Source organism: Melampsora larici-populina, assembly GCF_000204055.1.
Source record: "Melampsora larici-populina 98AG31 unplaced genomic scaffold MELLAscaffold_15, whole genome shotgun sequence".
NCBI lineage: Eukaryota > Fungi > Basidiomycota > Pucciniomycetes > Pucciniales > Melampsoraceae > Melampsora > Melampsora laricis-populina.
In genome coordinates, this window is record NW_006768779.1 from 1,501,286 (window position 1) to 1,528,855 (window position 27,570).

The window sequence follows — 27,570 nt, forward strand, 5'->3', positions numbered from 1 at the left end:
GTAAGGGCTAAGTCCGAAAGCGCGCGCAGCAAGCCTCAAACTTGGTTTACTAAAACCAAATTCTTGGTTTCCAAAAACCAAGTTCTTGGTTTATTTGGAACTACATACTTTCTTATTTGAAAGTACTCTTTTGGTTTTCTCGAACCAAAAGGGTTCTAGTTGGCTTGCTTCAGAACGGGGCGGCTTCCTCTCTTCGGCGTAGAAGGGTTTGTTTGTTTGCCCTACTCCAAGATTGGTATGGAGCAGGCATGCCGTTCTTGGCCTGGCGGACAAACCCCTTCTACGGTATGTCTGGGACAGCCATTTAGGCCATGCTTCGTTTCTCGATTTAACTTCTCTTTCCATGTACTATTTATAGTTTATGTCCCATCTTAACTCCTTGCTTGAAGTTTGTTCCTTTAAGGTTTCACTCTGACAATCTAATTGTATCTAAAAATTCTTTTGTGGCTTGTATTTCTTCCTGTGAGAACTCCTTTACGTAACGTTGAAACGAGTCTGACTTCCACCTCCCGACCTTTTTGATCGTTTTCTCTCTGAAGTTCCAAGGTTCGCACGTAACGATGCACCACCCACTCTGAACGAGTGGCCTGACCATTTCCCTAACAAAGACTTTCCCCACACCTTTTCTACCGCATTGATGAAAACTCTCTTCGTTAAGTTTCCTTTTGCTGTTTGAAAAAGTAATTCGTCTCCATCTTTATTTGGGTTTGCCTTCATTATTCTCTTTAGTGCTTTTACCGGGTCTAGGACTGAAGGTTGCCTTTGAAAGTGAATCACTTGAATTTTGTTTGGAGCGGCGGTTTTTCCTTTTCGTAGATGAATTCTTGCCCAGTCCCCTTTCTTTGGTGATCCGAATTCGACGTGTCTATTTAGTATGGCGCCTTCACTTTTCGTTTTCCTAAAAATCTCTCCTAACCTCATCATCCCCCAAAAGGCTACTAGACCGACATCTGACGTTAAGGTCTGCACTTCCGATTTTCCGTGTGATTTTGACAACAACTGATACAACTGTTCTACTTTGACTGGTTTCTTTGTTGACTCCAAAACGTCCCCTTCTTCCTCTCTTTTTGTCGCTCGCAATAGCATTTTTACTATTTCCGGATCGACTACTATCTTTTTGAGGTGCTTCACTATGTGCCACGCGTTAATTCCGTCTAAATACTTGTCTATTGTTTTCGCCGTTATAGGTTTCTTTGGAGGATTAGGTAAATCAACTTTTGTCCTTCCTGCCCACGTTATGAAACCGTATATGTCTCTATTTCTGATCGGTCTTTTTTCATTGAATGCTTTTCCTTGCGATTCTACAAAGGTTATATATTTTGACAGACCGGACGAGTAACCGGCTAGAGTCGTTTTCGCCCAACTTCCGACCGCTAAGTGGGCGCCTGGAATTGTTGCCTTCTTTGCTACTCTGCCAAAATGACCTGGTGCTTCGTACGGTTTGGAGGGTTTCCGCGGTGGTCTTGACCTTACTAGGCGTGGCATACTGATATTTGATCGCCTATTTTATAGGTTGAATCGAACTTGATTGTTCTCACTTCGTTTGGACCGGAAACCCAAACCTCTCACTTACTCTTGGCGGGACTCACTTCGACTCTCTCTGGAGGCAAACTTTTTTGTTTCTCATTTTCTCAAACAAGGAATTTGCAAACTGTTTCCATTGTTAAGGGAACTGACAGTCATGGGTATGTTACTCTATGCATTTCACATTTGCTTCAAAAACTCCTTTAGATCTTTTGGTAAGTTTATACACATCTTATCTTCTTCCTTTTTCTTGGAGCGTTTCCCTCTGGAAAGAGCATCCGCTGCATTATCTGCTGATTTAACTCTTTTTGCTGTGATCGAGTATTGTTTCTGAACTAATCTATGTTGAATCTTCTTCCATTCAGCGTTCACTAGAGCATCTTTTGACTTCCCATTGGACACTGCATTCTCTGTCACTGTGTTGTCAGTTAGAACGAGGTAATTACGTCCTTCTACTGCTTCTAGCTGCTCAATCATTAGAAGCCCTAATCTTATCGCCACGGTCTCCGCCCAGGCAATCCCACACTTTTCTCCATTTGCTTCACTTTTCGTCCAGTCATTCCTTAATTTAAATTGTGTCCACTTCTTCCCTACAATTACACCGATTCCGAAAGATGTTGATGCATCACCAACCCAACCTACGTTTCTTACCACGGGTTTTGGAATGACTCGAAGTGGATCTGCCTTTCTCAACATTTCTAACCATATCTGTAAGTCCTCTTTTACTTCTTCTGATATTTCTCTCAACGCGTGCTTATTCGCCCAATTCTTCATCATCCTATATGTTGCTGACGTATAAACCTTCATCTGTGGAAATACAAAGGTTATATGATTTAATCGGCCCACTAAGATTTCTGTTTGCTTAAAGGATTGCTTTTTGTGCTGTAAGTATTCTTCTATTTGTTGGATTCGAAGTTCGATTTTTTCCGATGGTAGCCTGACTGTTTTGTTGCTTCCGTTCCATACAAAGCCAAGGTACTTCTGTTCTTCCTCAAACTCCCTCCGTTTCTTTTCGTTGGTTTCTACCCCCATCTTAGTGCTTTCAATCACTATTTCACGCATTGTTGTCGAATTTGATCCATCAGCAGGTTTTACGAACAGCGTATCATCTACCCACCTAAAACCTTCCAGCAATTTAAATTTCTTCATTATAATTTCTTTCCAGGCTTCCGCTGCCTCTCCGAACGTTCCGCATCCCCCTACTCCTCCAAACTGCACCCTAGTGTCTATATATACACGGCCTTCAAAGTCCAAAATCATCAAATAACGCCACTGATGCATCGCTACTGGGATCTGCCGGTATGCCTTTGCCCAGTCGAACACCCCTAGCACCAACCTGCCTTTGTAAGTCGTGAAAAAATAAGATACCTTTCTAAAATCATCCCACGATGTTTTGAAATCATCTTTATCTACCCCTATGTTTACTGAATCTACTTCTGGGTTGTTTCTCGGGTATGATAGATCACTTATTGGTCGAAAGGAACCGTCTCCATTCACCACTGCTCCTAGTGGGTTTGTTCGAAAGAAACCCATCTTCCGAAACACCTCTTCTTTTGACCAAGGACCGAACATTCTCCCTTTTGCCACTTCTGCTTTGAAGTTTTCTTCGATTTTCACTCTCGCTTTTACAGCTGATGCATGATTATCCGGGCAAAAATATTTCATGTTTTCTACTTCTGCATCTCGAATCCCTTGATCGAAACCGTCCGTAAAACCTTTCAAAATATGACTATACTTGACTTCAATACCATATTTCCTAAGTTCTTGTTTCCAGACCCGTAAGTTCATCTCACACGACGGGCCTTTTGGCCAGGGTCTTTCTCTCTCGTTAGGCGACTTACGTTCATCCTCATCTTCACTCTGGGACAAAGGTCTCACTCTTTCAGTGGTCAATGGGAACAAACGGGTACATGGCATGTTAGTGTTGTTTTCAAGGAAAGACTTGTAAGAACGTGTCTTTCGACTTTTATTTCGGCATATGGTCCATGTTTATGAAGCTGTCTAACAGGCTTACGCTCTTTTTCCCCTCATAGGTTTTCCATCTTTGTCTCGCCTATCAGGGCTGCGACTTCTGTCTCGGGGATATCTCTCATTCCCATAGCGGTCATCCCGTTTCCAGTAATCTCTCTTTTTACTGTCATCGTACCTTCCTCTGTAAGTACCTCTTCCTCTCTTTCCATTTCCTCTATAGTTACTTGTTCCTGAGTGTCTGTTGTTGTCCTTAGTGTTCGGAGTGGAGTAAGAGTTTGAATGACTTGCTGTAGTCGAAGTCTTTGGTTGATTTGTCAACGGACAAATGTCTGCTTTTGACCTTCCTGGAGCATAAGGGTTTGTTTTGAAATGTCGTTCGTTGTAACTCTCCGCTGTCGTTTTCGCTTCTGCTAACAAGACCTCTTGGAGTTCGGAGTAACTCCTCACAGATCTGTCTACCGTCTCTCTCATTACCCCTTGCCTAACCAATTTGCAATAGCGCAAGGCCACCATCCAGCCAAAATCCTTTCTGATCTTTTTAACAACTGCAATGTGGCCTTCAAACCTTTCGGCGACTGGTTTCCATCCGCATGCGACCAGGTGAGTACAGAACAGCTCGATACAATCACCCCAGACCTCATAGTCAATCGTTAACTCTTCTACTGGCGCTTCGCCTCCATAGATCCTTGCTTCCCCCGATTCCTTTTTGTCTGACTTCGTGGTTCTACTTGACCATGCTTTTTGATCGGCAATCAACCACTCTTCGTTGAAAACTGTGAGTTGTATGTAAGATGTGAGGCCTTTTAAAATGATTGTCAGACCTGGTGATAACGGTGCTAACGACTCCTTCATTTGAGCGTTTCCTCCTCTCAAAATCCTCCCATTATGTATTACATCGCCATTTTTCAGTTCGAGAGTACCTTTCTTAGACGACATGATCACATTCACCTTGTCTGATTCCTCTTTCGACGTTGCTCCCTCAAACCACGTCAGCTTCTCTGTTTCTACCCTCTTCTCCACCTCCTGGGTGTTCTGGTGAAGGATTACGGCGTTGGCTTGTTGCTGTATGTTTGTGTCGTTTGTGTTTTCGACCAATTCCTGAAGAGGTTGTTGAGGAGGATTTTGAGGGTTATTTTGGATCGGCCTAACTTCTCTAACGAAGGCTACGGACGTTGTGTCGGAAATGTTGGTACTGTCTTCCTCGTCCATTACGTATTGATTTAAACGGTGTTGACTTGGGTTGTTTCTATTCAAGATTTTCTTCAGTGCCTCTGCCTCCGCATCATCGCCTCTGGCATAAGCATCTTGGATCAACGCTCCAATCGCGTTCCGACGAGGATCCTCTGTTAATTCCCCAAGAGAAAAACATCCGAGGAAATTAGTTTACGTCCGTCGCCTCCTCTCGATTGGTCTTTTCCGCGCCACGATGTATCTGATAACATGATAAAAACATGATCTATCTGCTTTGCCGTTGCCAATATCTGAGGCTTCTTTGAACTCCTGTTTTCTGCCGGGTCTGGCTGTTTTACGGCTTACTGCGCCAAGGTTCCTACTGTAAGCCGGACCAGGCTGGGCACCTATTCTGAGCCGGGCCAGGCTTGGACTCCTACTGTAAGCCGGGTCAGGCTGGGCTCCTATTTTTAGCCAGGCCAGGCTTTCTTGATGTAAGTTGTCCGTCTTTCTCTTTCCGCATTCTATTCTTCCCATATTAAAGCAAAAACAATGTGTAATTCTTCGCTCTCTTTTCTGCAGGCTTTCTTCCTTATATGTCAAGGTAAGCACTGTGCGAGATGACTTTCGTCTTCAACTTTTCAGGCTTATTTTATATATTAACCTCTTGTTGTTGTTACTCGTTTTACCCAACGAAACGAGCCTATGCATTAAGCATTTGAATCACTTTTAGAGAGTATAGAAAGATGTGGGCGGGATGTATCGACTTTTGGAAAGGATGGTGGATTGAATCAAAGTAGAAAAAGAAATTTTTTGACTTGGAAATTATAGATGAATTGAGATAATTTTATTGTTGTGAAACAAGCTTACCAGGCTGGTCTTCATTTTCGTTTCCTTCCTCTTCTTCTCCGTCTTCATCCTCCTCTATCTCTCCTATTCCTCCCCATTCGTCTACTCCTTCATTTTCTTCTCTTCTTTCTGCTTCTTCCTCTCCATCCAACTCGACCTGACGTTTTCTGTTTTTCAATGCCTGTCTAGTTTTCCTTAGGCCTTTCGGACGTTCCTTTCGTTTTTGAATCCCCAAGCTTCTGATGGATGCGGTCCTGTTTGAAGCTGATCGTCCTCCTTGTAGTCTGCTTTGAATTCTCTTTGGAGTAGCAAGTCGTTGACCGGGTTGAATTCCTTTCGCTGCTGCCTCCGCTCTAGTTAAAACTCGGTTGTTTAAGTTTCCTTCAGTTTGATCTAATTGCATTTGAAAAGACATTGCGCTTGATGTAACCAACACTTTTTCTTGTTGATTTTGTTTTATTTCGAGCTTCTTTGACTTCTCTTGATTTTCTTCTACTTGAATTGAATTAAATTGAATTAGATATTTGAAAAGTGAGATATTGTGAGATATATCACGAAACTTAAGACGACTAGAACTGTGAGTAGAGCTGTTGCTTATAGCTCTGCAGACGATGCGAAGTTAGATCAGGAGAAGTTAAAACTTAGTTTATTTCCTTCTCTCTGACTTCGCACCAGTCGTGTGACATGTGGTTTTACATGTCACCTCACCAGTTCACAGTTCGTGGACATCAGCACCAAACTGTTCCTTATTTGGTGCTCTGTAAGCAATCAAGCAAGAGCGCGTTGGAACCAACAATAATAAGGCCGACAGACTTTCGCATGGATTCACAACAGGCTTCCAATGGCACAACAAGGTATTAGTGGAAATGCCCATTGACCTACAAACTTACCTGCAGTGAGAGTAGGGAGAAGTTGGGAGAGAGAAGCGGGAAGTGGAGGAGAAGACAAATTTAAAAAGATCAGGAATTTTATCAAAGACGAGAACGGGGTGGAAACGTTACATGAGAACAGGGTACAGAGAATGATGGTTGTGGGTGGAAGTTGGTCAAAGGAGACGTTGGTCCAATACAACTCGGCGATCACCAAGATAATGACTTACGCTAAGAGTTGCAGACTAGAGCAACATCAGATCCTACCGCTGAGTGCAACAGACGTCTAAGGCTTCATTCAGTGGGCTTCACCAAAACTGGAAGGCAAGGAGAGAACAAACCAGGAGATTAAACCGTCAACAATCAAATCTTACTTGGCAGGGCTTCGAGCATGGCATCTATTCCATCACAAACCCTTCCCAGACATGAACCAAAAGATAATCAACTTATTACTGGAAGCCACGAGCTTAATTGACGCAAAGTCATCGCCGAAATAACAAAAGAAGGCAGTCGAGATTAAGCACCTAGCAAGTATGTTGAAAGGGATGAAGAGGGGAGATGAAGCGATGGAGTTATGTGTAACAGTGGCATTGGTGTCTTTCTGGGGAATGGCTCGGCTGGGAGGATTGATACCTCTGAACCTTGAGAAAACAATTAGGTTGAAGGACTTGATGATATCAAAGGATAAGCAAGAGTTAACAATTAGTTTAAGAGGGGCAAAGACGGCTAAACCGGGGGAAATTCAGTACTTACACTTGAGACGATGTAAATCACTACTAGATATGGTAGGAGCGGTAGAGAGGTTATTAAGGAAGCACTTAGAGAGAGGCGCCGATGAAGAGACTTACCTCTTCAGGTACTACGATAAACATGAAGTAGCGACGGCGGTTAGCAAAGGCTGCTTGATGGGCTATTTAAGGAAAGCGTGGGAGGCGGATCGCTTAAAGGGGATAACTGGTCACTCATTTAGAGTGGGTGGAGCTTCCTTGCTCTGGAATCAAGGGGTCCCGTTGGAAAATATTGTTGAGAAGGGAAGGTGGAAATTGTGTGCATACAGAAGATATTTGAGGAAATTTAGGGCGGAAGAGAACAAAGACGCGAAGCGGTGGCTTTTGAGAATGGAGTTAAAGTGAGGGAGGAGAGGGAACAGCAATGCATGGCAAACCTTATTTGCGGTATGAACCATGTGGCTGAACGCAGGTGACTCTATTGCAGATCCCTGTACAAGTGTTGAGGTAGCAAGCTTGAGAGACCTCCCTTGCTACGAGAAAGACTGCCAAGGGCAAGGTTGGGCATGCAAATGGCCAAGTGTGAGACTTGACAAGCCTAAGATAGAGGGGAATGCAGGCCTTGGGGCACAGGAGAGGTTGGGGTCCGAGCGAGCTTGGGAGCTCTCCAGCACTCCCAAGGTTGGGTAGGCTAGGACCGGACTCTCTGGTGTTCACAGGTCTGTCGGGCTTCTGGGTAGGCTGACCCCGGGGACTAACCGTCCAGGCTGACCCTGAGACGGCCCCCCTGGTCGAGGCCTCCCCACCGAAGAAGCCCCCCCCACCCTAGCATGTACCTAGCTTAACTGTAGGATGTGTTAGCAGGATCTGTGTTTGAAGAAAGAGAAATACAAATATAGTTAATAGACGGGCTAATTTAACCCAAATGCAATAGAGATGGATGGGGACTTCATGCCAAAGGAATCAGCTCAGCCCACCCGCCCTCCATTGGGTTTGGGATGGGCTGCCCGATGTCCCATTCACCAAGACCGGTTCGTGGAGTAACATACCGTCCTTGGCCTAGAGGGCAACCCCTACTTACGGTACATTGCAGACATACTCGCAGAAGGCAGAGAGGGGACGTCTGTCTTTACGTAGACAATGAGAGGAGGGGAGGGGGATTGTAAGAGGTGTTAAACAAGATTGTGGTATATTAAATTCTGATTGCCGCTAAAAACATCTTCGTCGCCAACAATTCGCTCTCATTGAAAGGCTTTACGTATCTCTTGTGCGAATCAGATTTCCACCTCCCCGCTTTCTTGAGTTTCCTCACACTAATCCCAAGATTTGCCCATAACAAAGCTCCTCCCACGCGAAAGGAATGGCCTGACCACGTCTTCACACTCGCTGCTCCCCAGGCTTCCTCAACCAGTTTGATGAATGTTTTCTTTGTCAATAGTCTGCTGTCTATTTTAAACTTGATGTAATATAATATAATTTGCTTGTTGATAATGATTAAAAGAGAAATTGATTTAATTATAAGTTGATTTTAATTTGTCAAGCCCGGGCAGAGTCACCAATATGTAGAACTTATAACCCAACAAGGGTTATACAGAGCTGGAAGAGGATAATCTACTAATAAAATGACTAGTAGAAGTTGTCTAAGGACTGCTCTTCTAAAACAACACAATCAGAAAGAGCTCTGTTGTATTGAGTACTGATAAGGCACCAGAGAAATATAACTTCACACGTAATTTTAACTTCAAAAGCACACTTTGTATTACTATCAACACTGCTATAGTGTTATTCCCAATTGATAACTGAAAAAAAATAAGCAATATCTGATTGATATTATTCCCAATAAGTCTTTATGACTATAAAACTAAAGTAAATTTCTCTTTATAACTGTAATAAAGGGCGTATTTAAGTGAACAGGTACTATTAAAATAAGTTTATGATGATAAACAAAATAATAATGGCGTAAATGATAAAGAAAAAAAGGGGAACAACAGTCCCAAAACCCTCTCAAAGTATATATAACAATGTACTAGAACTTTTACAATGGTCAACAGCCTCAAAACCAATCAAATCCGCCCAAAATTCCCTAAAAACCCTATGATGACGCAATGTAATGGTTTTGTTACTAATAAATGATGTAATTTTCACAGCTAAAAGTGATCAATGACGCAATAATATGATGTACAGCACTTCTTATGATGAATACAGGTGATTTTTTCCTTGTAAACTAGCTGAAAACCAATTTTTGAGATTACGAATTTTTTCAGATGTGCTCCAATTTTTGATTACTAAAGTGCATCTTGTAGCCCACGTGTTACTGATCATTTCTGACACCTACATGACCTACTTCTGATGAGTGATGAGTAAGATATTGAGTTGTGAAGTTAAGGTTTTTAGTGTTACATATGACTTGTGACTGTAAATTTGAGATTCACACCAATTCTTTATTTGCCTTATAACTTTTTACACACACCTCCGTTACTAATGATTTAAAGTTTGTACATTATGTAATCCACTCTTCTGCGTTGAATGAGCCATCTACCAACCTATTCTGACGTCATTTGACATATGTAATTAGCTGAAAACCTCCATTTTCCACGAATTTCACCCATTTTCTTCACTTTTCACAGCTACTACTATCTTTTTCTTGCTCATGTAATATGACATCATCATCTATAGCCTTAAAAATCCCGGAAAATCCTCTTGGCAACCTTAAATTCCATCACTACCACTATTACACAACCAAACTACACGTGTACCTCTTGTTTACCAACTTCGAAAAAGTGCTTTTTTCCTAATAACTTCTGTTGCTACTTATCAACCTTGAAGATTAAAATTGTCATAGTATCATATAATGTTGTTCTTTCATATTCTAACCTCATAATACCCATAACTTTATTTTTACTAACCTAAAAACCATTTTCCAACCTTTATACCTATAATTTCGAATTTTTCTTATGTTTTTCTTTCTTTCTTTTTGTAATAAATTTGTAAGTAAACTATAATGATCTTAATATATAATGTGAAATAAAATGATGTAATGTTGACCTAATGACCAATACATAAGCCTACAAGAGCTTCAATTGATCAAAAACCTCCATTTCAAATTTTCTTTCCTGCTGAATCCTGCTAATAAACTGGTAAACTGGTAATTGTGAATTTTTTAATTGATCCCATAAATTGATCACCACACCGTCCTGTCAGCTCAAATCTCAGAGACGAATTCAATTGCTAGCTCGATCAAGCCTTTTGGTACGCCCACCCCACTCACTCCGACTCGCTCCGAAGCTGTCGCATTGCGAGCCACCAGCGTCGAACCTCAAACGAGTCCTTCTCGTGCATCATCTTCTCTCTTACCCCGGTTTGAAACCGGCTCTCAGCGTTCTCGTACGCCTGATACTGATGGTGATAGTATTGGCAATCGACGTGGTCTCAAGCAAATGACACCAGTCTCACCTAGTCCCCTGAAGTTCAACAAAACCAAATCTCCTACCAATAATCTGAAGGAGGCAGCGACCCCCTCCATTAGCCGATTGATCAGTTCTCCACTTCGTTTGACAAACGAAGAACGTCCTTCTACTAGTTCCTCTCTACAACAGCAACCACTACCCACCTCATCTCAATCAGCAAAAAATCCCGCGAGACCAATAAGTTTGGCAGGTGCCGGTCCACCTCGTCATAAAGAAGAGGTATTAACACGGCGAGGAAAATCGTCAAATCCAACAAATGTAGAAATAGATTTTAGTATAAGACCTGCGGTAAATGAGGAAGACGAAGAAGCTGAACCACCCAAAGGAACGGTGGAAGCACAACACGATATACTAGCCAATGTTGAAGAAATGTTGGAAGGATTTGAGTGGAGGATGATTGGAACGGCGGTCGAGGGAGTTGATCTGATTGAAGAAAGGCTATTGAACGAACTCAAAGCATTGGACTTAGCTGAAATTCATGCGATAATTGAAAATGATGACCGGGTAGATTTGATCGGAAAAAGTCTCGATGACGGTCTAGCTCAGTTAGATAAGATGGAAGCTATGCTAAGCTTGTATCGAACTCAACTCAATGTGAGTATCTTGAGATATTTCACCTTCAATCATCTTTTGAGAAAATTGAATACTTATATATGTTCTACTCAGCTTGTGAGCGATGAGGTCACGCACATCGAGGGACAGAACAGAGGTCTACAGGTCCAGATATCAAACCAAAGATTGTTGCTGGAGGAAATCAAAGAACTCATGGTACGCAGCTTGACAAATTTTCAATTGATCGTTGTCTATTATGCTAAAACCCGTCACCAACACTTTGATTGTGTAGCAAACCGTCCACATTCCACCTGATGTACTGGATTCATTAGTCCGAGAGCCACTTGATAAGCCAGAAGGAGTACATAACTTGGAGAAATCAATCACCATCCTCTACAAGGCTATCCTCTCGGTCCACAATATGGGTAATGCAGCAGCAGCAGTAGCTGCTGCTGACGATCCAGTCGATGAATACAAGCGAGATGCGAAGCAGTTCTGTAAACGGGTATACGAGTTTCTGGCCGTAATGTTCAAGTACGAGGTTCGTAGGATTCATCCAAGTTGTTGGTATCAATCTTTTGTCGTTGACAAACGATCGTACTTTTTGGGATCATGATAGTCTGAGAAGTTTTTGAAAGACCCGATCAACGAAACAATTATAGCAAGCTTAAGCTTACCGTCGCACGAGCCTTTAGAGAAGTACCTGGGCACGTATTGTGGATTGACTTTATTTATGAAAGAACTAGATGAAGCCAGATATCAGCAATTGTGTGCAGTTGAGTACCTCTTTGCAAAATAAATGACCTGGAGTGAAGCCTCATCCATCCTAACCTGCTTGCGTATATATCCAGGCTTACTTTGCCACCTTTAGTGACATGCATAAGAAAGAGATCAGTGCATTATTTGAGGTTTGTCGGACGCAGATTCGTAAGCCGACTGAAGAGGAACTTGAAGCTAGTAAGTCTCTATACTAATTGATCAAGAATGATGATGTACACTGAGTCGACGTTGTGATTTCTTCAGCTTTTGCTGCATCAGTCATCCAGTCACCGACCAATGCCAAGATCTCAGCAACACGCAAACCATTAGCAAGATTTGATCGAAAAGATAAGAAAGGTTCAGGTGGAACCGGCCAAGGAGAGATGACAGCTGGGACAGGTTTAGAGATCATATCTGTATCAGTCTTGAAGAACTTGGAACGCGAACAGAACTTTGTTCGAGATCTTTTGAATATTCAATCGGCTGATGATGAATTAGATAACATGATCACATTTGCAGATTATGCTGACCTGGAAGGTTATTTTAGGAAAGCTGCATTGGCTGGTAATGCTCTGAAAGGGAATAAATTTAAGGATATCTTAAGTGTCATGGATTTGATTTTTGGATTTTTGCCTGGTGTGATTAAGGATTGGATCGATTCTTTTGTCGCTAGAGATCCATTGTGAGTGTCCTCATTCTTCTGCCTTACTATGAAAGGGTCGGCGCTGATCGCTTACGCATTTCCCTCGGGATTTGGTTGTGGTGTATAACAGGCAGATGGTGAGTGTCTTGGCCGCGCTCGACACGACGATCAAAGCTGCTCAACAAACCAGAAACGAATATTGGTTGAAGACTCTCGAAGTTCAACAACGAAAATCGTTGAGTCTCTTTGAAAAATACGTCAAAGAGCAATTGAAGGCAATTGAAACTACCAAACTGACGGTGAAGAAGCGAAAAGGGGTGGTTGGGTTCATTGCTACATTTCCGGATTTTGTGATTCGAGTGGAACGTCAAATGGAAGTGGTAGATGATCAAGGAAATCCGACCCGTAAGTTGGTGGACAAAGTCTATGGTCAGATCGTACAATCTATGTTCGAAGCATTGCAGATGATGGCGAAAAATGACAAGGATCAAGCACCAGCTACGGGAGGTGGAGGTGGCAATCAAGAAGACAGAGACAAAGATAGATTGAACTATCATACATTGATCATCGGTGAGTTTCTTCATTTTCAGACTCTCAGTTCCGAGAATTGTGTGATCGCTGACATCGATCGATCAACGTATCACGCAAATCTTTAGAAAACATGCACCACTTTGTCACGACGGCCTCTAAAGTTAATGTGTCGGCATTAGGGCTCTGGTTGGAAAAAGCCAAGGAACAGTACGATCAAAATTTGAATTTGTACATCCGTTTGGTACTTCGACGGCCTTTGGCTCGATTGATTGTGAGTTGTCCGATGTAAGATGCGAAGGGCGACAGATTAGAAGATACTAAACAAATCAATTCGTCTCATTTCACAGGACTTCTTCGAAGGCATTCAACAATTATTAAGAACTACGTCTCCTAGTGAGATTTCAATGCATAGTCAATACACGAAATCGGCCTTAAAACGAGCAATTTCATCCTTTGATAAAAAAGATTTGAAGAAATCCATTGAAGCACTGGCCAAAAGAGTAGAAAAACATTTTAATGATTTAGCCAATCCATCAGCTGTGATGAATACAGTTTGGAGTGCATGTGAAGCTGAATTAAGGAAATGGATTGAAGAATGGAATGGAGTGATTTTGAAATGTTATGGTATTGAAACTCATGGTTTAGACATTGGAGTTGAAGATGTTAAAGCTTCATTTTTAAAATATAAACCTGAACATTCTTCTGTAAGTAAATAAATTTGACATTTGAGATTAGTTTTTGTATGTGTTGTATTTTATTTGAATGTACATGATGATCTTTATTGGACACCTTTGTATGAGCATGATAAGATTTCTTCTCTATGTACAATATCTTCATGATTTGTAATGATTTTGCTTTGAGTTCTATTGTGGTTTGGTGGCTTTGTGTTATCAGATATATATTTATATTTGAGGAGTTCTGACAGTATCAACTTATGATCAGACACTTAAAATCCTAGTATAAAACTCATGATGAGATTAGATGATAAAATGTGCTGAGATGGTTGAACTATGTACCGAGTTGCAAGTTTGCTTCTAGCTTACAAAGCCAAGGAGACGATCTTTGAGATTCAGAGCTCATGATAATTCAGGCAAGACATATATATATTGCTGGAATGCTTTGCAGTTGAAACCAAAAATGTTTGCTCTTCTTAATTCTCTTTGTCACTTGATCACTTACTTTTGGACACAATATTTTCTGAACCACTCTAGTACAAAACACAATTCTGAAGACCATAATGTGGCGAAAGAGTTCAAGGAATTGCCAATTCACTCTGAAAAGCTCTAGAGAGAGCCTGGCCTGTTGCTGAATGGATATTTGGTACCCACACAAGGCACAAGGGAGGTTTCCTCTTCCTATTCCTGCACAAGTCTAGCAGCCCATGGAACTAGACAGTCTCAACCTTTCCATGACCTGTGAGTTCATATTCATGTATACCACTGGCATAGATAGTCTGTGCAATTAATCTCCAATCTAATTCAGCTCCTGAGCATTAGTCCAAAGTCTCAAGGGCGCTCGCGAACCCGGGCCAAGTCAAGACGGTTAATTCCATTGTTTGAATACACTGATTTGTTCAATGTCCTTAGCACTCTTTTGCTCAAACTTTACTCATGTCGCTTTTCAGCAATTGGTGTTTCTCAGGATTTTGCTCATCTCCGTGTGGGGACATTTTCGCGTGGTACTAAGCGAGAGTGAGCTTGATCGAGTGCTCTACGCGAGAACTGCGTTAATCCACGAACAGCCCAATTTGTGAATTCAAACTGGGGTATCCGTGAATACCTGTGCAAAACACAGGTGACAAATTGAAAACATGCGGCTAGATGTACAAACGGTGTGCTACTGTAACGGGCACAATATTATGTGCTTACGTTATGTCTATTCCGGATGGGGAATGTGGCTTAAATCTAGGTATGGTTTAAGAGAACGAGCTTGGATCTTAATGGATGGGTCGATGACAAGCTTATATGGAATATAAGGGAAGTATCGAGAAGGAAAGATATTAAGATCTGAATTGCTATCTTGTAATAAGATGATAAACTATCCTAATAAGGATTGAGAAAGGAAATGATAATTAGATGGATGAGGAATACAAAGAGAAGGACTCTAGGTGTTCCTTATAAGAGAACTACAAGATGGCGGTAAGGGCAAAGGGCCGGTTACAGATTAGCCGGTATTACAATGTATTATAAGCCATTTACAAGTAGGCTGACAGATGGCGGATACAGGTGGTAATACAAGATGTGAAACATGTGTTAGGTTCGAATACAGACTAGTGTTAAGTAGCCCTGCTACACCACCCCCTCTTTAAAAATTCGCAGCATTCCTAGGCTGCAGAGTCTAGTGCATACTTTCCAATGATTTTTATGCGAGGAGTAATCTTGATTTGAGTGTTCGCAAGTTGTTTAGCCTTCAATTTTAACGTCCGTGAAACTTTGAGGTCTTCGTTCTTAATGTCCTGGAGCAATCGAGGCGGGAGGGCCCAAACTTCGCCCAAAGATTTATCTCTAATCTTCGCAGGCTTCAGTCTGTTTCCACCAATTGGGTGAGGAAATTTGGATCATGCGTGATCGGTCAATACATATACGTTCTTGCCCAAAGAGTCGTAAATCGTGAAAGGACCGAACCAATATGGCTCGCCTTTGGTATGAGATTCATTTCTCAATTTCACCGCTTCTCCAATCTGGTAAAGTTTGATCGAAGACGCGGATTTCCCGGTTTCATCTGGGACAAATTGAGCATCGAAACGAGTTTTATTCTCAACAGCTCGTTTCTTGGAAGCCTCTGTAGCTTTCTGTCTATTATCACGAAGTTTCTCTAATCGTGCTTTGTGATTTATGTCAGACGTGGGAATATCCACAGGCCTGAACTTGGCTCGATCTCCAATGAGACGAGGACTGACTCCGTAAAGGAGCTCGAAGGGTGACCACTTAGTCACGGTACTTTTATTTACTCGACAAGCAAACAAAGCTTCGGCCAGATACTCAGGCCATCTCGAGGGATCCTTCGAACGATTTGCTTTAAAAAGGGCTTTTTCCAAAACACCATTGAAGCGTTTGTTCTTTCCGTTAGTACGCGGATGGTAACCCGAGGTATTCAACTTTCTAATGTGCGCGCCCTGATAAAAAGCCTGCATTTCTTTTGAAAGAAAGTTAGCACCCCTATCAGAAAGGAGCTCACTTGGCACGCCGTAGACTTGAATCAAGTCACGCGTCAAAGCTTCAGCAACGTTCGCAGACGTTGCCTGTTTCATCGGAATAGCGATGGGCCAGTTGGTACAATGATCTATCATTGTCAGTACCCACTTGTACCCGTCTTTACTTTCCGGCAGAGATATGAAATCAACTGCCCATCTTTCGAAGGGCTCGACAGAGGGCAAAGGTTCTTGCTTTGCCGTCTCTTGACTTTTGTCCAGAATGTCAAAAATTTGACATTCTGGACAATAGGAGCAGTACTCCTTAACGTCGGAGTATCTACCAGGCCACCAACCACGATCTTTCAACAGGCTCAAGGTTCCATCTCGTCCCCTATGGCCATATTTACGATGAAAGCGGTCGATGAGCCCTATTCTTTGTGAGAAAGGGACAAAAGGACTCTCTTCTGGATTGTCCTTAGTACCTTTCCACGACAGAATTTCATCTTTCGGGTCCCATCTGAAGTTCAAAGAACCCCTGACTACCTGATCTACGAGTGCAGGTGTAACCCACTTTGGCAACTCCTTTTGTGTCAAAATATATGGCACCAAAAGCGGCCAATCAGAAGGGTCTCGCAGGCCAGTGATGTCATCAAAAATGCTATTAAGATGATCGCTGCGCCGGCTCAGTGCATCTGGAACAATGTTAGTGATCCCAGTTTTGTATTCGACTTTGATTGTCATCTCGGCGAATTCTTCTATCCAACGACAAAGTCGTCTGGATGGTTGAACTTGAGTCTGAAGACCCGTCAAACTGAGGTGGTCTGATCGTACTAAAGTGTCCAATACCGCACCCTCGACGTAGTTACGCCACTTCCGCCAAGCATGAATCATTGCCAAGAGCTCTTTCTCTTGCGCAGGATAATTCTGCTGAGCGGAGTTGAGCTTCGTAGACTCATACGCGATGGGATGCTCTTTCCCGTCGGGACCCACTTGCAACAACACTGCTCCAACTGCAAAATCACTCGAGTCGGTCTCGATGATATACGGCTTGGAAGGATCCGGTACTATCAATACCGGTGCGGTAAGCATGCTTTCCTTCAGTTTAACAAAGGCAGCTTCGTGTTTAGGGTGCCACTCGATTTTCGCCTTCTTCGTGACGTTTCCCGAAGTCAACTCATGCAGAGGCGAAGCTATTTTCGAAAAGTCTTTTATGAATCTTCGATAATAGCCGGACAAACCTAAAAAGGATCTAACGTCGTGGACGTTGGAAGGTCGAGGCCATTCCTGGATGGCTTTAATTTTATCTTCCATGGGACGTATCCCATCTGCTGATATCATGTGGCCCACAAATTGTATTTCTTCGGCGAACATGATTGATTTAGACCCGCTGATCTTCAACTCAGCGTCTTCTAAAGCCTGTAAAACCTGTTGAACATGTTTCTCGTGTTCTTCAGGATTGTTGGAGTAAACCAAAATATCGTCCATATAAACTTGGACAAACTTATCAAGGAATGGTCGTAATATATCCGACATCATTCTCTGAAAGGTCGACGGCGCGTTAACCAGCCCAAACGGCATAACCAACCACTCATAGTGGCCATACCGAGTGCTGAAAGCGGTCTTAGGAACATGCGGCAGGGATACTTTCATCTGATGAAATCCCTGTTGCAAATCAAATTTGGAAAATACCCTAGCTCCGTATAACTGATCGAAACAATCTTGGATCAGAGGGAGAGGGTGACGGTCACGCTTGGTGAGAGCATTTACTGCCCTGTAATCCACGCAAAAGCGAAGCTTTCCTGACGCGTTTCGAGCGAACAGGATCGGGGATGACCAAGGTGATGTTGAGGGGCGTATAAATCCATTACACTGGAGTACGTCTAATTTGTTCCGAACCTCATCGAGGAGCAGAGGGGACAATTGACGCACAGGCTGAGAAACCGGAGCCGCATCACCAGTATCGATTAGATGCTGGACAACCCTTTCCTGTTTCGGAGCTTCTGATACCTCATCAAAGAGAGGTTTGTAGCGGTCGAGGAGTTCCTCTACACGCTGCTTTATGCGGGGGTCAGAGGCCTCAACCTTCGGTAAACAAGGAACTGGAGATTCCCGCGGACCCTCGACTTCTTCTACTTGGCTAAGCACATTGCTTATTTGAAGCAAATATACCTCTGTGCCGGGGCGTCGCATTGCTCAACGCATTTGGCTCCTAGTGATAGGAAAATCTTCTACTGGTACATCGCTCAGACCACTTATAGTGTGCTGTCTGAGGGACGGGAATGGATTTGAAGGAAAAAATTTCGCGCGTCTGGCGTCTTTATCCCTCAAAACCCATTCTCCTTTTTCCCAGTTGGTGGACACTGCGTAAGCATTAATCCAGTCGAGGCCCAAAATCATGTTGTGGTTAGTTAAAGGCGCTACTCGACATTCATGTGCAAAATTTAATCCTGAAAGGGAAAATTTCACATCGGCTAGATCCTTACATTCGTAAGGCTGACCCCATACACCCCTTACTATGGGTCGGTCCGAGTTTTTACTCGTGGGGAAGTTTCTTTTACGTGAATATTTATCAGGCACATAACTACTAGAAGCTCCTGTATCTATGAGCATCTTTGTTATGACTCCGTTCAATGTGAGAACAAAGTCCGCACGGGTCTCATTCGTGTCATTTTCTAACACAGCTAGGCTATCGACTGAATCAAGGTTGATATACCCCGTTTGGGGGACTTTGGGCTCGCTGGCCGGCGAGGATGCATTGTCATCCACAAGCGTTTGACTGTGGTTCTCTGTAACCGCAGAGATGGAAACATTCTCACGTGTTTCCCTACCCAACACAATGGATCGAGACTTTTGTATTGAGGAAGAGCAATCTCCTTCTGTAAAAGAGATCTGCTCGCTATCCTTTCTATCTACGAAAGGATTTGTTGTCAAATCATCTTTTGACGGAGCAACAGACTTGAAATTGTCACTCATGGGGGAACAGTCTTGTATTATACAACGTTCCATCCCTTCTTCATCTTCAGAAGGGCTATCAGCCTTACTCGCTGATAGTCGGACAGACTCACTGTCGGGTCCAGAGGGCTCACCCCTCATAGACAAAAAGTTTGGCTCTTCTAGTGTAGCAAGGTCAACGGTGGATGCATTACATAAATCCCTATTGATCACCACACAAGAAAACAGATCAGGCGAACAAGACAGAGCCTCGTCTAGTTCGCCGGGGCTTTTGACGACCCACTACCACTCGCAACCGGTTCCCTCGGCTCCACCTTAGGCTTCTTCGATATCTTCTTGAAGTAGGCACGAGTCTTGTTGGTAATAGGCGCACCACACGTAGGTCGCTCAATCAAACCAAAACGGTGTCCGCGCCGGTTACAATTGTAACAAATGACGTTGGAGTTATCAACTCTACCTCCACTACTTTCCATTCTTGAACGTTGACGCTTACGATTTCCGTTTTGATGGTGAGAGGTGGACACTATAGCATTAGTCGTGTCTCGACGGCTGGTGTTGGTATAGTGCTTGATATCGGGACGCTGATCGCGTTCGATGGCGACGGCAACTACGTCCTGAATCTGAGGAGTAATGCTGTCCAATTTCTTCATACCAATATAGTTGTCGACATGGTCTTTTACTGGGCCTGGAACAAGGCGTTTCTTGAAAGTGAGGACTGGGTCGTATGGTAACTCCAAGATATCGGCCTTCTGGGTCACAAGTTGGTGACGAGTCCAGTAAGCGATGACAGTTTCACCCCCCTGCTGCTTCAAGGCATCCAGTTCTTGATCTACCGTATCAAGGTCGACCGTCGCTGGGAACACGTTCATAAAGAATGCCGTCAAGGCGTCGTAAGAGATGGGTCTTTTGTCGTCTCTCACGGCTTTCACGAGGATCTCCTTCGCGGCTCCGGCAACCCACTGAAAGGCTACTTGATGCTCGACGTCAGGGTGACAAAATCGCATCTTTAATTCAGTTCAAAAGTTGTCAAAGTATGTCGCTACATCTTGATTTACACCAGAGAACTTAGGGATCTTGTCTCTGTAAAGGCCTTTGATGATAAGACTCGGGTCTTCAACTAGCTTCTCGGTTGGTCGGATTCCAAGAGGTTCGACAGCTACCATCTTGGCTACCGAGGACCGGTCTTGAACTCCAACGAGATTAGGTTGTACCGAAGTCGTTCTAGCACGAGCTTCAAGAACCGGAGTGCCATCTCGAGAACCTCGAAGGTGAAGATTGCTGATCTTTGCTTCGAGAGTATCCGGGTTAGCCTTCATGGCTTGGAATTCCTGGAACGCAGCTACCTCATAAGGCTTGAGGTTTAGTCCCTCCAACGGATCAAACGCCGGCTTAACATCAAGAGATTCTAAAAACGACGGAGATGGCTTCAGCTTCGTGATGTCTAAGTCGTCGTTGCTAGTCGACGAGGATTTGACTGAATGTACTATGTTGGAGACGCGCTTACGAGGCTGCCTAGTTCCAACATTATCTGGAAGCTTCCCCTTAACGTTGTTCTTATTGGGAAAATCCGATTCATCGTAATCGAGGATGTCTTCGTTATGACCCTTCACCAGGTAGTTATGAACGGCCGTGGGGATCAAGCAAGGGATATCGTTGTAGTCGCTAGCAAGGACATTAACGATGAGGGGCTGATCAACCGTCAGGGATTCCATTTGCTCCGCGGTGAGTTGCTGAGAACTCGAGGCCGAGGCTGGCAGATAGCTGACGAGAATATCCCGCTCGCGTTCCGTAAGGCGACAAGCGCTACCAGGATCAGTTGATCCTGGTGCTGCTACTGGATTAAAGGATCCAGTGGCCGCAGGGTTCGTGGTCCCGGAAGGGGGATTAGTCGAACCGGGTGCATCTGTTCCTTCCTTTCTCGGAGGGCTTCGTCCGACAGGCATTATAACTATTAAGGCTGTTTAATTCGAACGAAACTTGTAAGCTCGTATTCTTATTCTATACCAAAACTTAAGACTTTATGTTCTTCTTAAAGCGAAACAAAAACGCCTGACAATTACTGACTTAATTCGCTGAGAGTGATCTATCCCGCGCCGCTGATCCCGAAAGATTACTCTGCTTTGGACTAGTCGACTAACGACGACTACCAAAAAAGAAATAAATGAAAAGGGTCGAGAAAGACGATTTCAAACGAAATAATTGAAATATAAATGTCAGAATGCAGTCGTAAAAAGAAAAGATCTCGCTACCAATGTAACGGGCACAATATTATGTGCTTACGTTATGTCTATTCCGGATGGGGAATGTGGCTTAAATCTAGGTATGGTTTAAGAGAACGAGCTTGGATCTTAATGGATGGGTCGATGACGAGCTTATATGGAATATAAGGGAAGTATCGAGAAGGAAAGATATTAAGATCTGAATTGCTATCTTGTAATAAGATGATAAACTATCCTAATAAGGATTGAGAAAGGAAATGATAATTAGATGGATGAGGAATACAAAGAGAAGGACTCTAGGTGTTCCTTATAAGAGAACTACAAGATGGCGGTAAGGGCAAAGGGCCGGTTACAGATTAGCCGGTATTACAATGTATTATAAGCCATTTACAAGTAGGCTGACAGATGGCGGATACAGGTGGTAATACAAGATGTGAAACATGTGTTAGGTTCGAATACAGACTAGTGTTAAGTAGCCCTGCTACACTACGTTTCTTCTTCTTCTTCTTATCATTTGGAATCTGTATGCTGGGGGGTTTGAACGCAATGCGAGATGTCGACCAACAGGACAATGGTTTCGATTAGATCGTAGATTTAGAAAGGTTAAGAATTCTACCCAACCCCCGTAGAGAAAGAAGGAGTGGTGGCCGTTGCTCTTCAAAAAAGGTCAATCATGAGAAGTGGGTTGCAACAAGGCAGGTCACACCGGTGCCTGGCCGGGTCAATTTTGAAATTGGAATCTGCAGTGGATGACGGAGGTCACGTGATGATGAGATGTTACATAACAAAATTTTTGAGGATTCCCTTGTTCCTTGTTGCATCCCCCTTGTTGACCCATTTAAAAGCTGACCTCACTGAAAGTTTTGACAATCGCTTTACCCACCATCCACGACGAACCATTTTAAAACAATTGATCATCCAATTCATCCTCACCAAGAATACTCAAATCTAAACAACCCTCATCATGCCACAAGCAAACGGTATTCAAGTGAACCTAATCTGCAATGGAACACCTTTAACCGAGTATCCCAAACCCTCCTCAACACCCAACATAGTCTTTTGCGAATCCACACCTGGTCAAACTTTTCAAGTTCAATTATTAGGCCCAAAGGCAACATCAGATTGTTTAATAAAACTATATTGCGATGGAGTTTACATCAAGAGTTGTTCATACCCAAGACGTGAATGTTTATCAAAAACGTTTCAAGGGATTTACGCCCCAAACGATCCAACCAAACTGATGCCATTTAAGTTTTCAAATATTGAACTTTCTGAAGAAGATCAAAATCATTCAGAACAAATTGTTAAAAACCTTGGAACCGTTTCTTTAGAATTCTTTCATTGTAAATTTGGTTTAATTAGTAAAACTAATAAAACCAAGAAGAATTCAATCAAATCGATCCCATCACTCGCATCTGCCAATAAATTTTCGGAAAGAAACAAAAAAGCAAGTATGATTCCACATACTATTAGCCTTGGTGATCCGATTACTGTCGACAGATCGGGATCTTCAACTTCTCGTCCTCGTAAACAGATAGATTCAACGCCTTATCTTCGATTCGTATGGCACTACAGGTCTCGCAGTAAGTTTGAATCACTCAACGTGTCTTTGTTATCCAACCTTTTTTTCACTACTCTTTAAACTGACGGTTGATATTCATTCACCAGACTTGTTAACTACTGCCGGCCTCATTCCCCAACCCGCCACCCCACTTCCTGACATCCAACGACCGAGACCCACTTCAGTCGCACATCGAAATGATGAAACAAGGGCAGTCCAGGGACAAAAGGCACGTGTAAAGGAGGCCAAAGAAACCAAACCCGACATCAAGCCAAAGGCCAGCGGCAGCAAGCTAAAGACAAGTGGAAGCCAGTCAGTGGTGATTGATCTTTGCGACGGCGACGATGAAACGACCTCATTCTTTTCTAGTACTCTCGACAATCCGATCACGCTTGATGATGATGATGCAGAAGTTGGGCTAGTGATTTCTTCATCCGAAAGAGTCCTTCAAGCTAGTGGGAGTTCAAGCCGACAAATCGATACTAAACCTGTCAAGATTGAGTCGGAAAAAGCTCTTAAAGGGCACCCTAAGGAAAAGAAAAGAGTCCAGGCTAAAGTAGAAGTGAAAGAAAGTGATCGGAAGCGTGTCAAGTTGGAAATGGTGGCTGCTTCTTTGAATGAGAAACGTTGAAGGATAGAAAATTTAGCTCAAGATTATATAATGAAGAATCACTTTGAAGCTTGTCAAATTTTCTATACTATCCATTCATCATTTGATTTTCTAAATTCTTAGTTTTTTTTATCCTCGTCTTTTACATCATCCTGATAAACCTTTTTATTTTGTTTATGCGCAATGCACGCTTCCGTCTCCTAAACCTCATGTTGTTGTTTTTAATTTGTATCTTTTCCTATAAAGTTTGATGGTCTTGGCTCTAAAAATATAGTTCTTGTTTACGTAATCTGGATTTGTAACTTTGCTTATTGTCTTTCAAGGTTGTATCATGTTTCCTTTTTTGATATATGTACGCGAATTGACATGTTGGTATTTAACGACTCTGCTCTATTCAATAGAGTTTGACATGTTTTTTCGATGTTTTGTTCGGGTTTTGACCGCTGAGAACTTTTTAGGAACTGGGAAATGGAATATGGGTCTCAGAGAAACTAAGTATCATCTTCCTGAGCAAACAATGGCAAAGAAGATTCATAAATGTTAAAGGTCACTAAAACATAAAGACAAGTAGATAGGTCCACAAGAGATGTAGAAATCACCCTGGTGGATTGAGTATGAAACAATTCAAAGAATAAGTATCAATGATGGATGATTATGGAATACTCAAGTCCATGATGACAAGTACACTTCATCCAACCCAATCAAACCAACCCTTCACCGACTTATTGACCTCATCCAAGCCAATACCACCAAACCATCAAGTGGCCGAGGAGTTTGATCTCCAAGATTCCAAGGTGCAGCAGGGCTACTTAGGGCTAGTCTGTATTACCACATGTATCAGCCATTTTACTTGCCAACCTGTAAGAGCATCCACAGCCAGGCTGTGACCCGACCCCGTGAGTCCGTGGCCGGCCCCGGGGCCAAAATCGGCACCGGGTAGACCCGTTGACCTATGGAAATTGCTCAGGGCCTACCAGGACCAGCCTCAAATTTGAGGCCACGAGGCCAGGCTCAGTGGTAGGGGCAAAAAAGCTCACGGTAGAGGGCAAAGGTCACGGTAGGGGTAATAAAAACTTGGAAAAGAGACAATTTTGGACTGCATTTCAATGTTTATCCAAAGACTTTATGAGAGCGCAACTACGTAGAAAGTGAAAACACGTATGAGTCACTTTACTTCAAATTCTCACGTAGAGAAACATAACGCTTCTATGTAAATGTCTACTTAGAAATGAAAAACTATTTAAAAACTTTCACCTTTCAATTTAAAACTCTCTCTTTGACTTTGTATAAGAGCTCTAAATACCTACTTGAAAACAAAAAGGTTTTTTTGGAAATCAGTTTGTCATGTATTTAAACTTATATAACAGCTCTCAACACTTACTTGTTGGAAATCCATTGATAAGCAACTACTTCTTTAATGCCTTATTCCAGCTCTTGAGGCAGACTTGAGCTTTGAGATTGTGAGGCGTGAACGAGGCTCGGTGATCACTCATCACTCTCAAAGCGGCAGAGAACGAGCTTTCAGAAGGAGCGGATGTGGCAGGTACAGCGAGCATTGCTTTGGCATGCAAACTAGGTTGGGCCAGTGACGTGCATTGATTGACCAGTAGACCAGAGGCTTGCAGATCTCGTCCTCTTGGGGAGCGGTGAGATATTCGTTGACCTCGTGTTTGATTGGGACTGCCTTGCGACGCTTGTTGTAATGTTGAGGTCGGTAAGGATGGACTGTTTCTTCTGGTTCAACTATCTCGATGGCGGGGTCAGCAACAGGTCTGAAATTGGCGGCGTGAGCAGTGAATTAATTGATTAAATTGTCTTGATCCCAACCGAGTGAAAGCAAGGTTTGTGCTGTGACAGCGGTGAGTTTGAGGCAAGGATCGAGTATCCCAGAGCATATGTAAACTGCCTTATTCTGGGCAGCCTCTTGGTATTGAACGATCTTCTTGATCATTGGCATAATGACCACCTTCAGTTATTGACATTTAGAATTGGCCCAGGCCTATAATGAGCAAAGCGTCAGTATATGAATTAGTGAGTAAAAAGAAGGAAAAGGATAAAAAACAACACTGACACTTTCAAAACGGCGTACAAGCCATTGATAGTCAGGCATAACCAATGAGAAAGTCGGGTATAAATGTCCTTCAATCCTTTTGGTCACCTCAGCAAGAGGCGCAAGGAACTGTACCAGGTTTTCAACTAGTATCCACTCGTCATGGTCAAGTTTGAAGCAATCTGAAGCTGGGTTACTGTTGATTTGATACTCTACCACAACTCGGAGCTCTACAAATCGTGAGAGTGAGGAGTGCGTTGAACACCACCGGGTCATCACCTCATGAACCAAACCAACCTTGCGTTCCAACGTAGCACAGCTTGCAATGGCGTTAATGAGGGCGGTTTTGAGCTGACTAGAATGCTTGATCTTCTTGTGGAGGCCCCGGATACGAGTGAGAACACTTCCTATCTCAGAATGTGAGACAGGCTCGATAAACAAGGGAACAGAGGAATTGGATTGGGGAATGAGGGGATCAAGGGCATTGAGAGGTGGAGGAGCGTCCTTTTGATCAAATACTACTAACCCAGCCTTCGCAACCAAATTGATCACATGAGCAACACAACCGTGAAGATTTTGAGAAGCATTGAATTGGGGAATCATAGTTGAAAGGGATTGTCCCATAGTGGTGTTATTGAAGGCGTTGTCGGCGGTGATGCAATATAAACGTTCGGAGAGGTGAAAGGAGTCCAGAGTATGTTTGAGCAGGGTAGCAAGGTTCACACCGGTATGGGGACCATCAATAGGCCTGAGGGCAAGGGTGATTCCATGTAAATTGAAGTAATCGGAGATCCAGTGTGCTGTTACACCAAGCATTGCGACATTTGTAGGTGATGTCCATCCGTCACAGGTGATACTGACATGGGTAACATCAAAGAGGAGGTTGACAATTGCAGCTTGAGTTGATTCATAGGTATCCAAGATCCCGTCGGTAACAGCAGTGCGTTTCAATAAGAGGGTGTAAGCCGCTGGATTGATCATGTTGACTAGCTCTCAGAACTCCTTGGCATCAACAAAGGACACCGGGATTTTGCGAATGACAACCATGCGGACAAGGCAGTCCTTGAGATTAGCTCTGTTGAGCGGTTTGACCTACATATAAGGAAACAAAAGAAAATGATGAGTTAAGAATAAGATAAAAAAAGATTTCAGAAATAAAGTAACTGACCTAAAAGATTAGATAACAAAAATAGAAAGAGAACAAGTCTTGTGATAACGAAAAAAGAAAATAAACACATATTGATGAGTAAAGAAGAGATAGTAACAACTAACAAATGGAAACTGACCTTAACAGGTTCTCCGTCAATATAGAATGCCGCTACCGTGGGTTGGTTGGTTTGAATGGGGGGGTCAATATGATGAGCGCGGAAGAGGTGTCGAATCATAGATTTGGTACTACCACACTTATCAATAGTTAGAGGTATGTTGTAGATTGCAGCTGGCGTGTCAGGATCGTCGGCAGGTTGAGCAACGTCAATGAAACCTCGCCACGCTTGGCAAACATTCTTCTTAACACCGTTGACTTCCTCTTGAACAAAGTACTGCCACACCCACCATGAGCGTGCGGTGGTAGTGGTTTCAGAAGCAACTTCAGATATGGAGCTAATGGAGTCCAATGGGGTAATACTAGAAGCGGAGGATTGCATTGTGCAAAAGGAAGATGATCGGGTGATAATGGGGGATTGACTTGGCATATGGATATTGGAAGATGATTGAAGGGATGTGTGAGCCTTGAGGGTATGCAATGATTGTCAGCTGAAGATCCTGATCTGTCAACTTTGATGATTGTGAGAACTTTTTTGGATCGAAAAGGGTCGGCGGCCCCTCTGGCCCCGTTAGCCGGCACGCCCGCAGGGCTTTTGTAAGCCTCATCATGTTAGGTTTGAATGCCCCAGGGCCAGTGCTGTCAGCCTTCCAGATAGCCTCGGGCAGTTAGGGTCAGGCAGGGCCAGGTCCGGGTCACAGCCTGGAGCGGCGCGCCC

General features: G+C 43.2%; 3 protein-coding genes across 3 annotated transcripts; 2 read left to right on the plus strand and 1 right to left on the minus strand.

Annotated features, from left to right (window-relative positions):
* Positions 1-10,548: 10,548 nt before the first annotated feature.
* MELLADRAFT_85837 (uncharacterized protein) lies at positions 10,549-13,975 on the plus strand (the record flags this gene model as incomplete). Its single annotated transcript, XM_007409239.1, has 10 exons — positions 10,549-11,172; positions 11,245-11,346; positions 11,423-11,671; positions 11,750-11,905; positions 11,982-12,087; positions 12,133-12,571; positions 12,663-13,102; positions 13,189-13,334; positions 13,411-13,767; positions 13,925-13,975. 10 exons carry the CDS (start codon positions 10,549-10,551, stop codon positions 13,973-13,975), a joined length of 2,670 nt encoding a protein of 889 aa, XP_007409301.1.
* Positions 13,976-19,315: 5,340 nt separating this feature from the next.
* MELLADRAFT_71740 (uncharacterized protein) lies at positions 19,316-21,704 on the minus strand (the record flags this gene model as incomplete). Its single annotated transcript, XM_007409259.1, has 4 exons — positions 19,316-20,553; positions 20,653-21,105; positions 21,213-21,291; positions 21,429-21,704. 2 exons carry the CDS (start codon positions 21,089-21,091, stop codon positions 20,165-20,167), a joined length of 828 nt encoding a protein of 275 aa, XP_007409321.1.
* Positions 21,705-22,331: 627 nt separating this feature from the next.
* Positions 22,332-23,559, plus strand: MELLADRAFT_62720 (uncharacterized protein; the record flags this gene model as incomplete). The annotated part of the gene is made up of 2 exons (XM_007409240.1): positions 22,332-22,950; positions 23,036-23,559. 2 exons carry the CDS (start codon positions 22,332-22,334, stop codon positions 23,557-23,559), a joined length of 1,143 nt encoding a protein of 380 aa, XP_007409302.1.
* Positions 23,560-27,570: the final 4,011 nt, after the last annotated feature.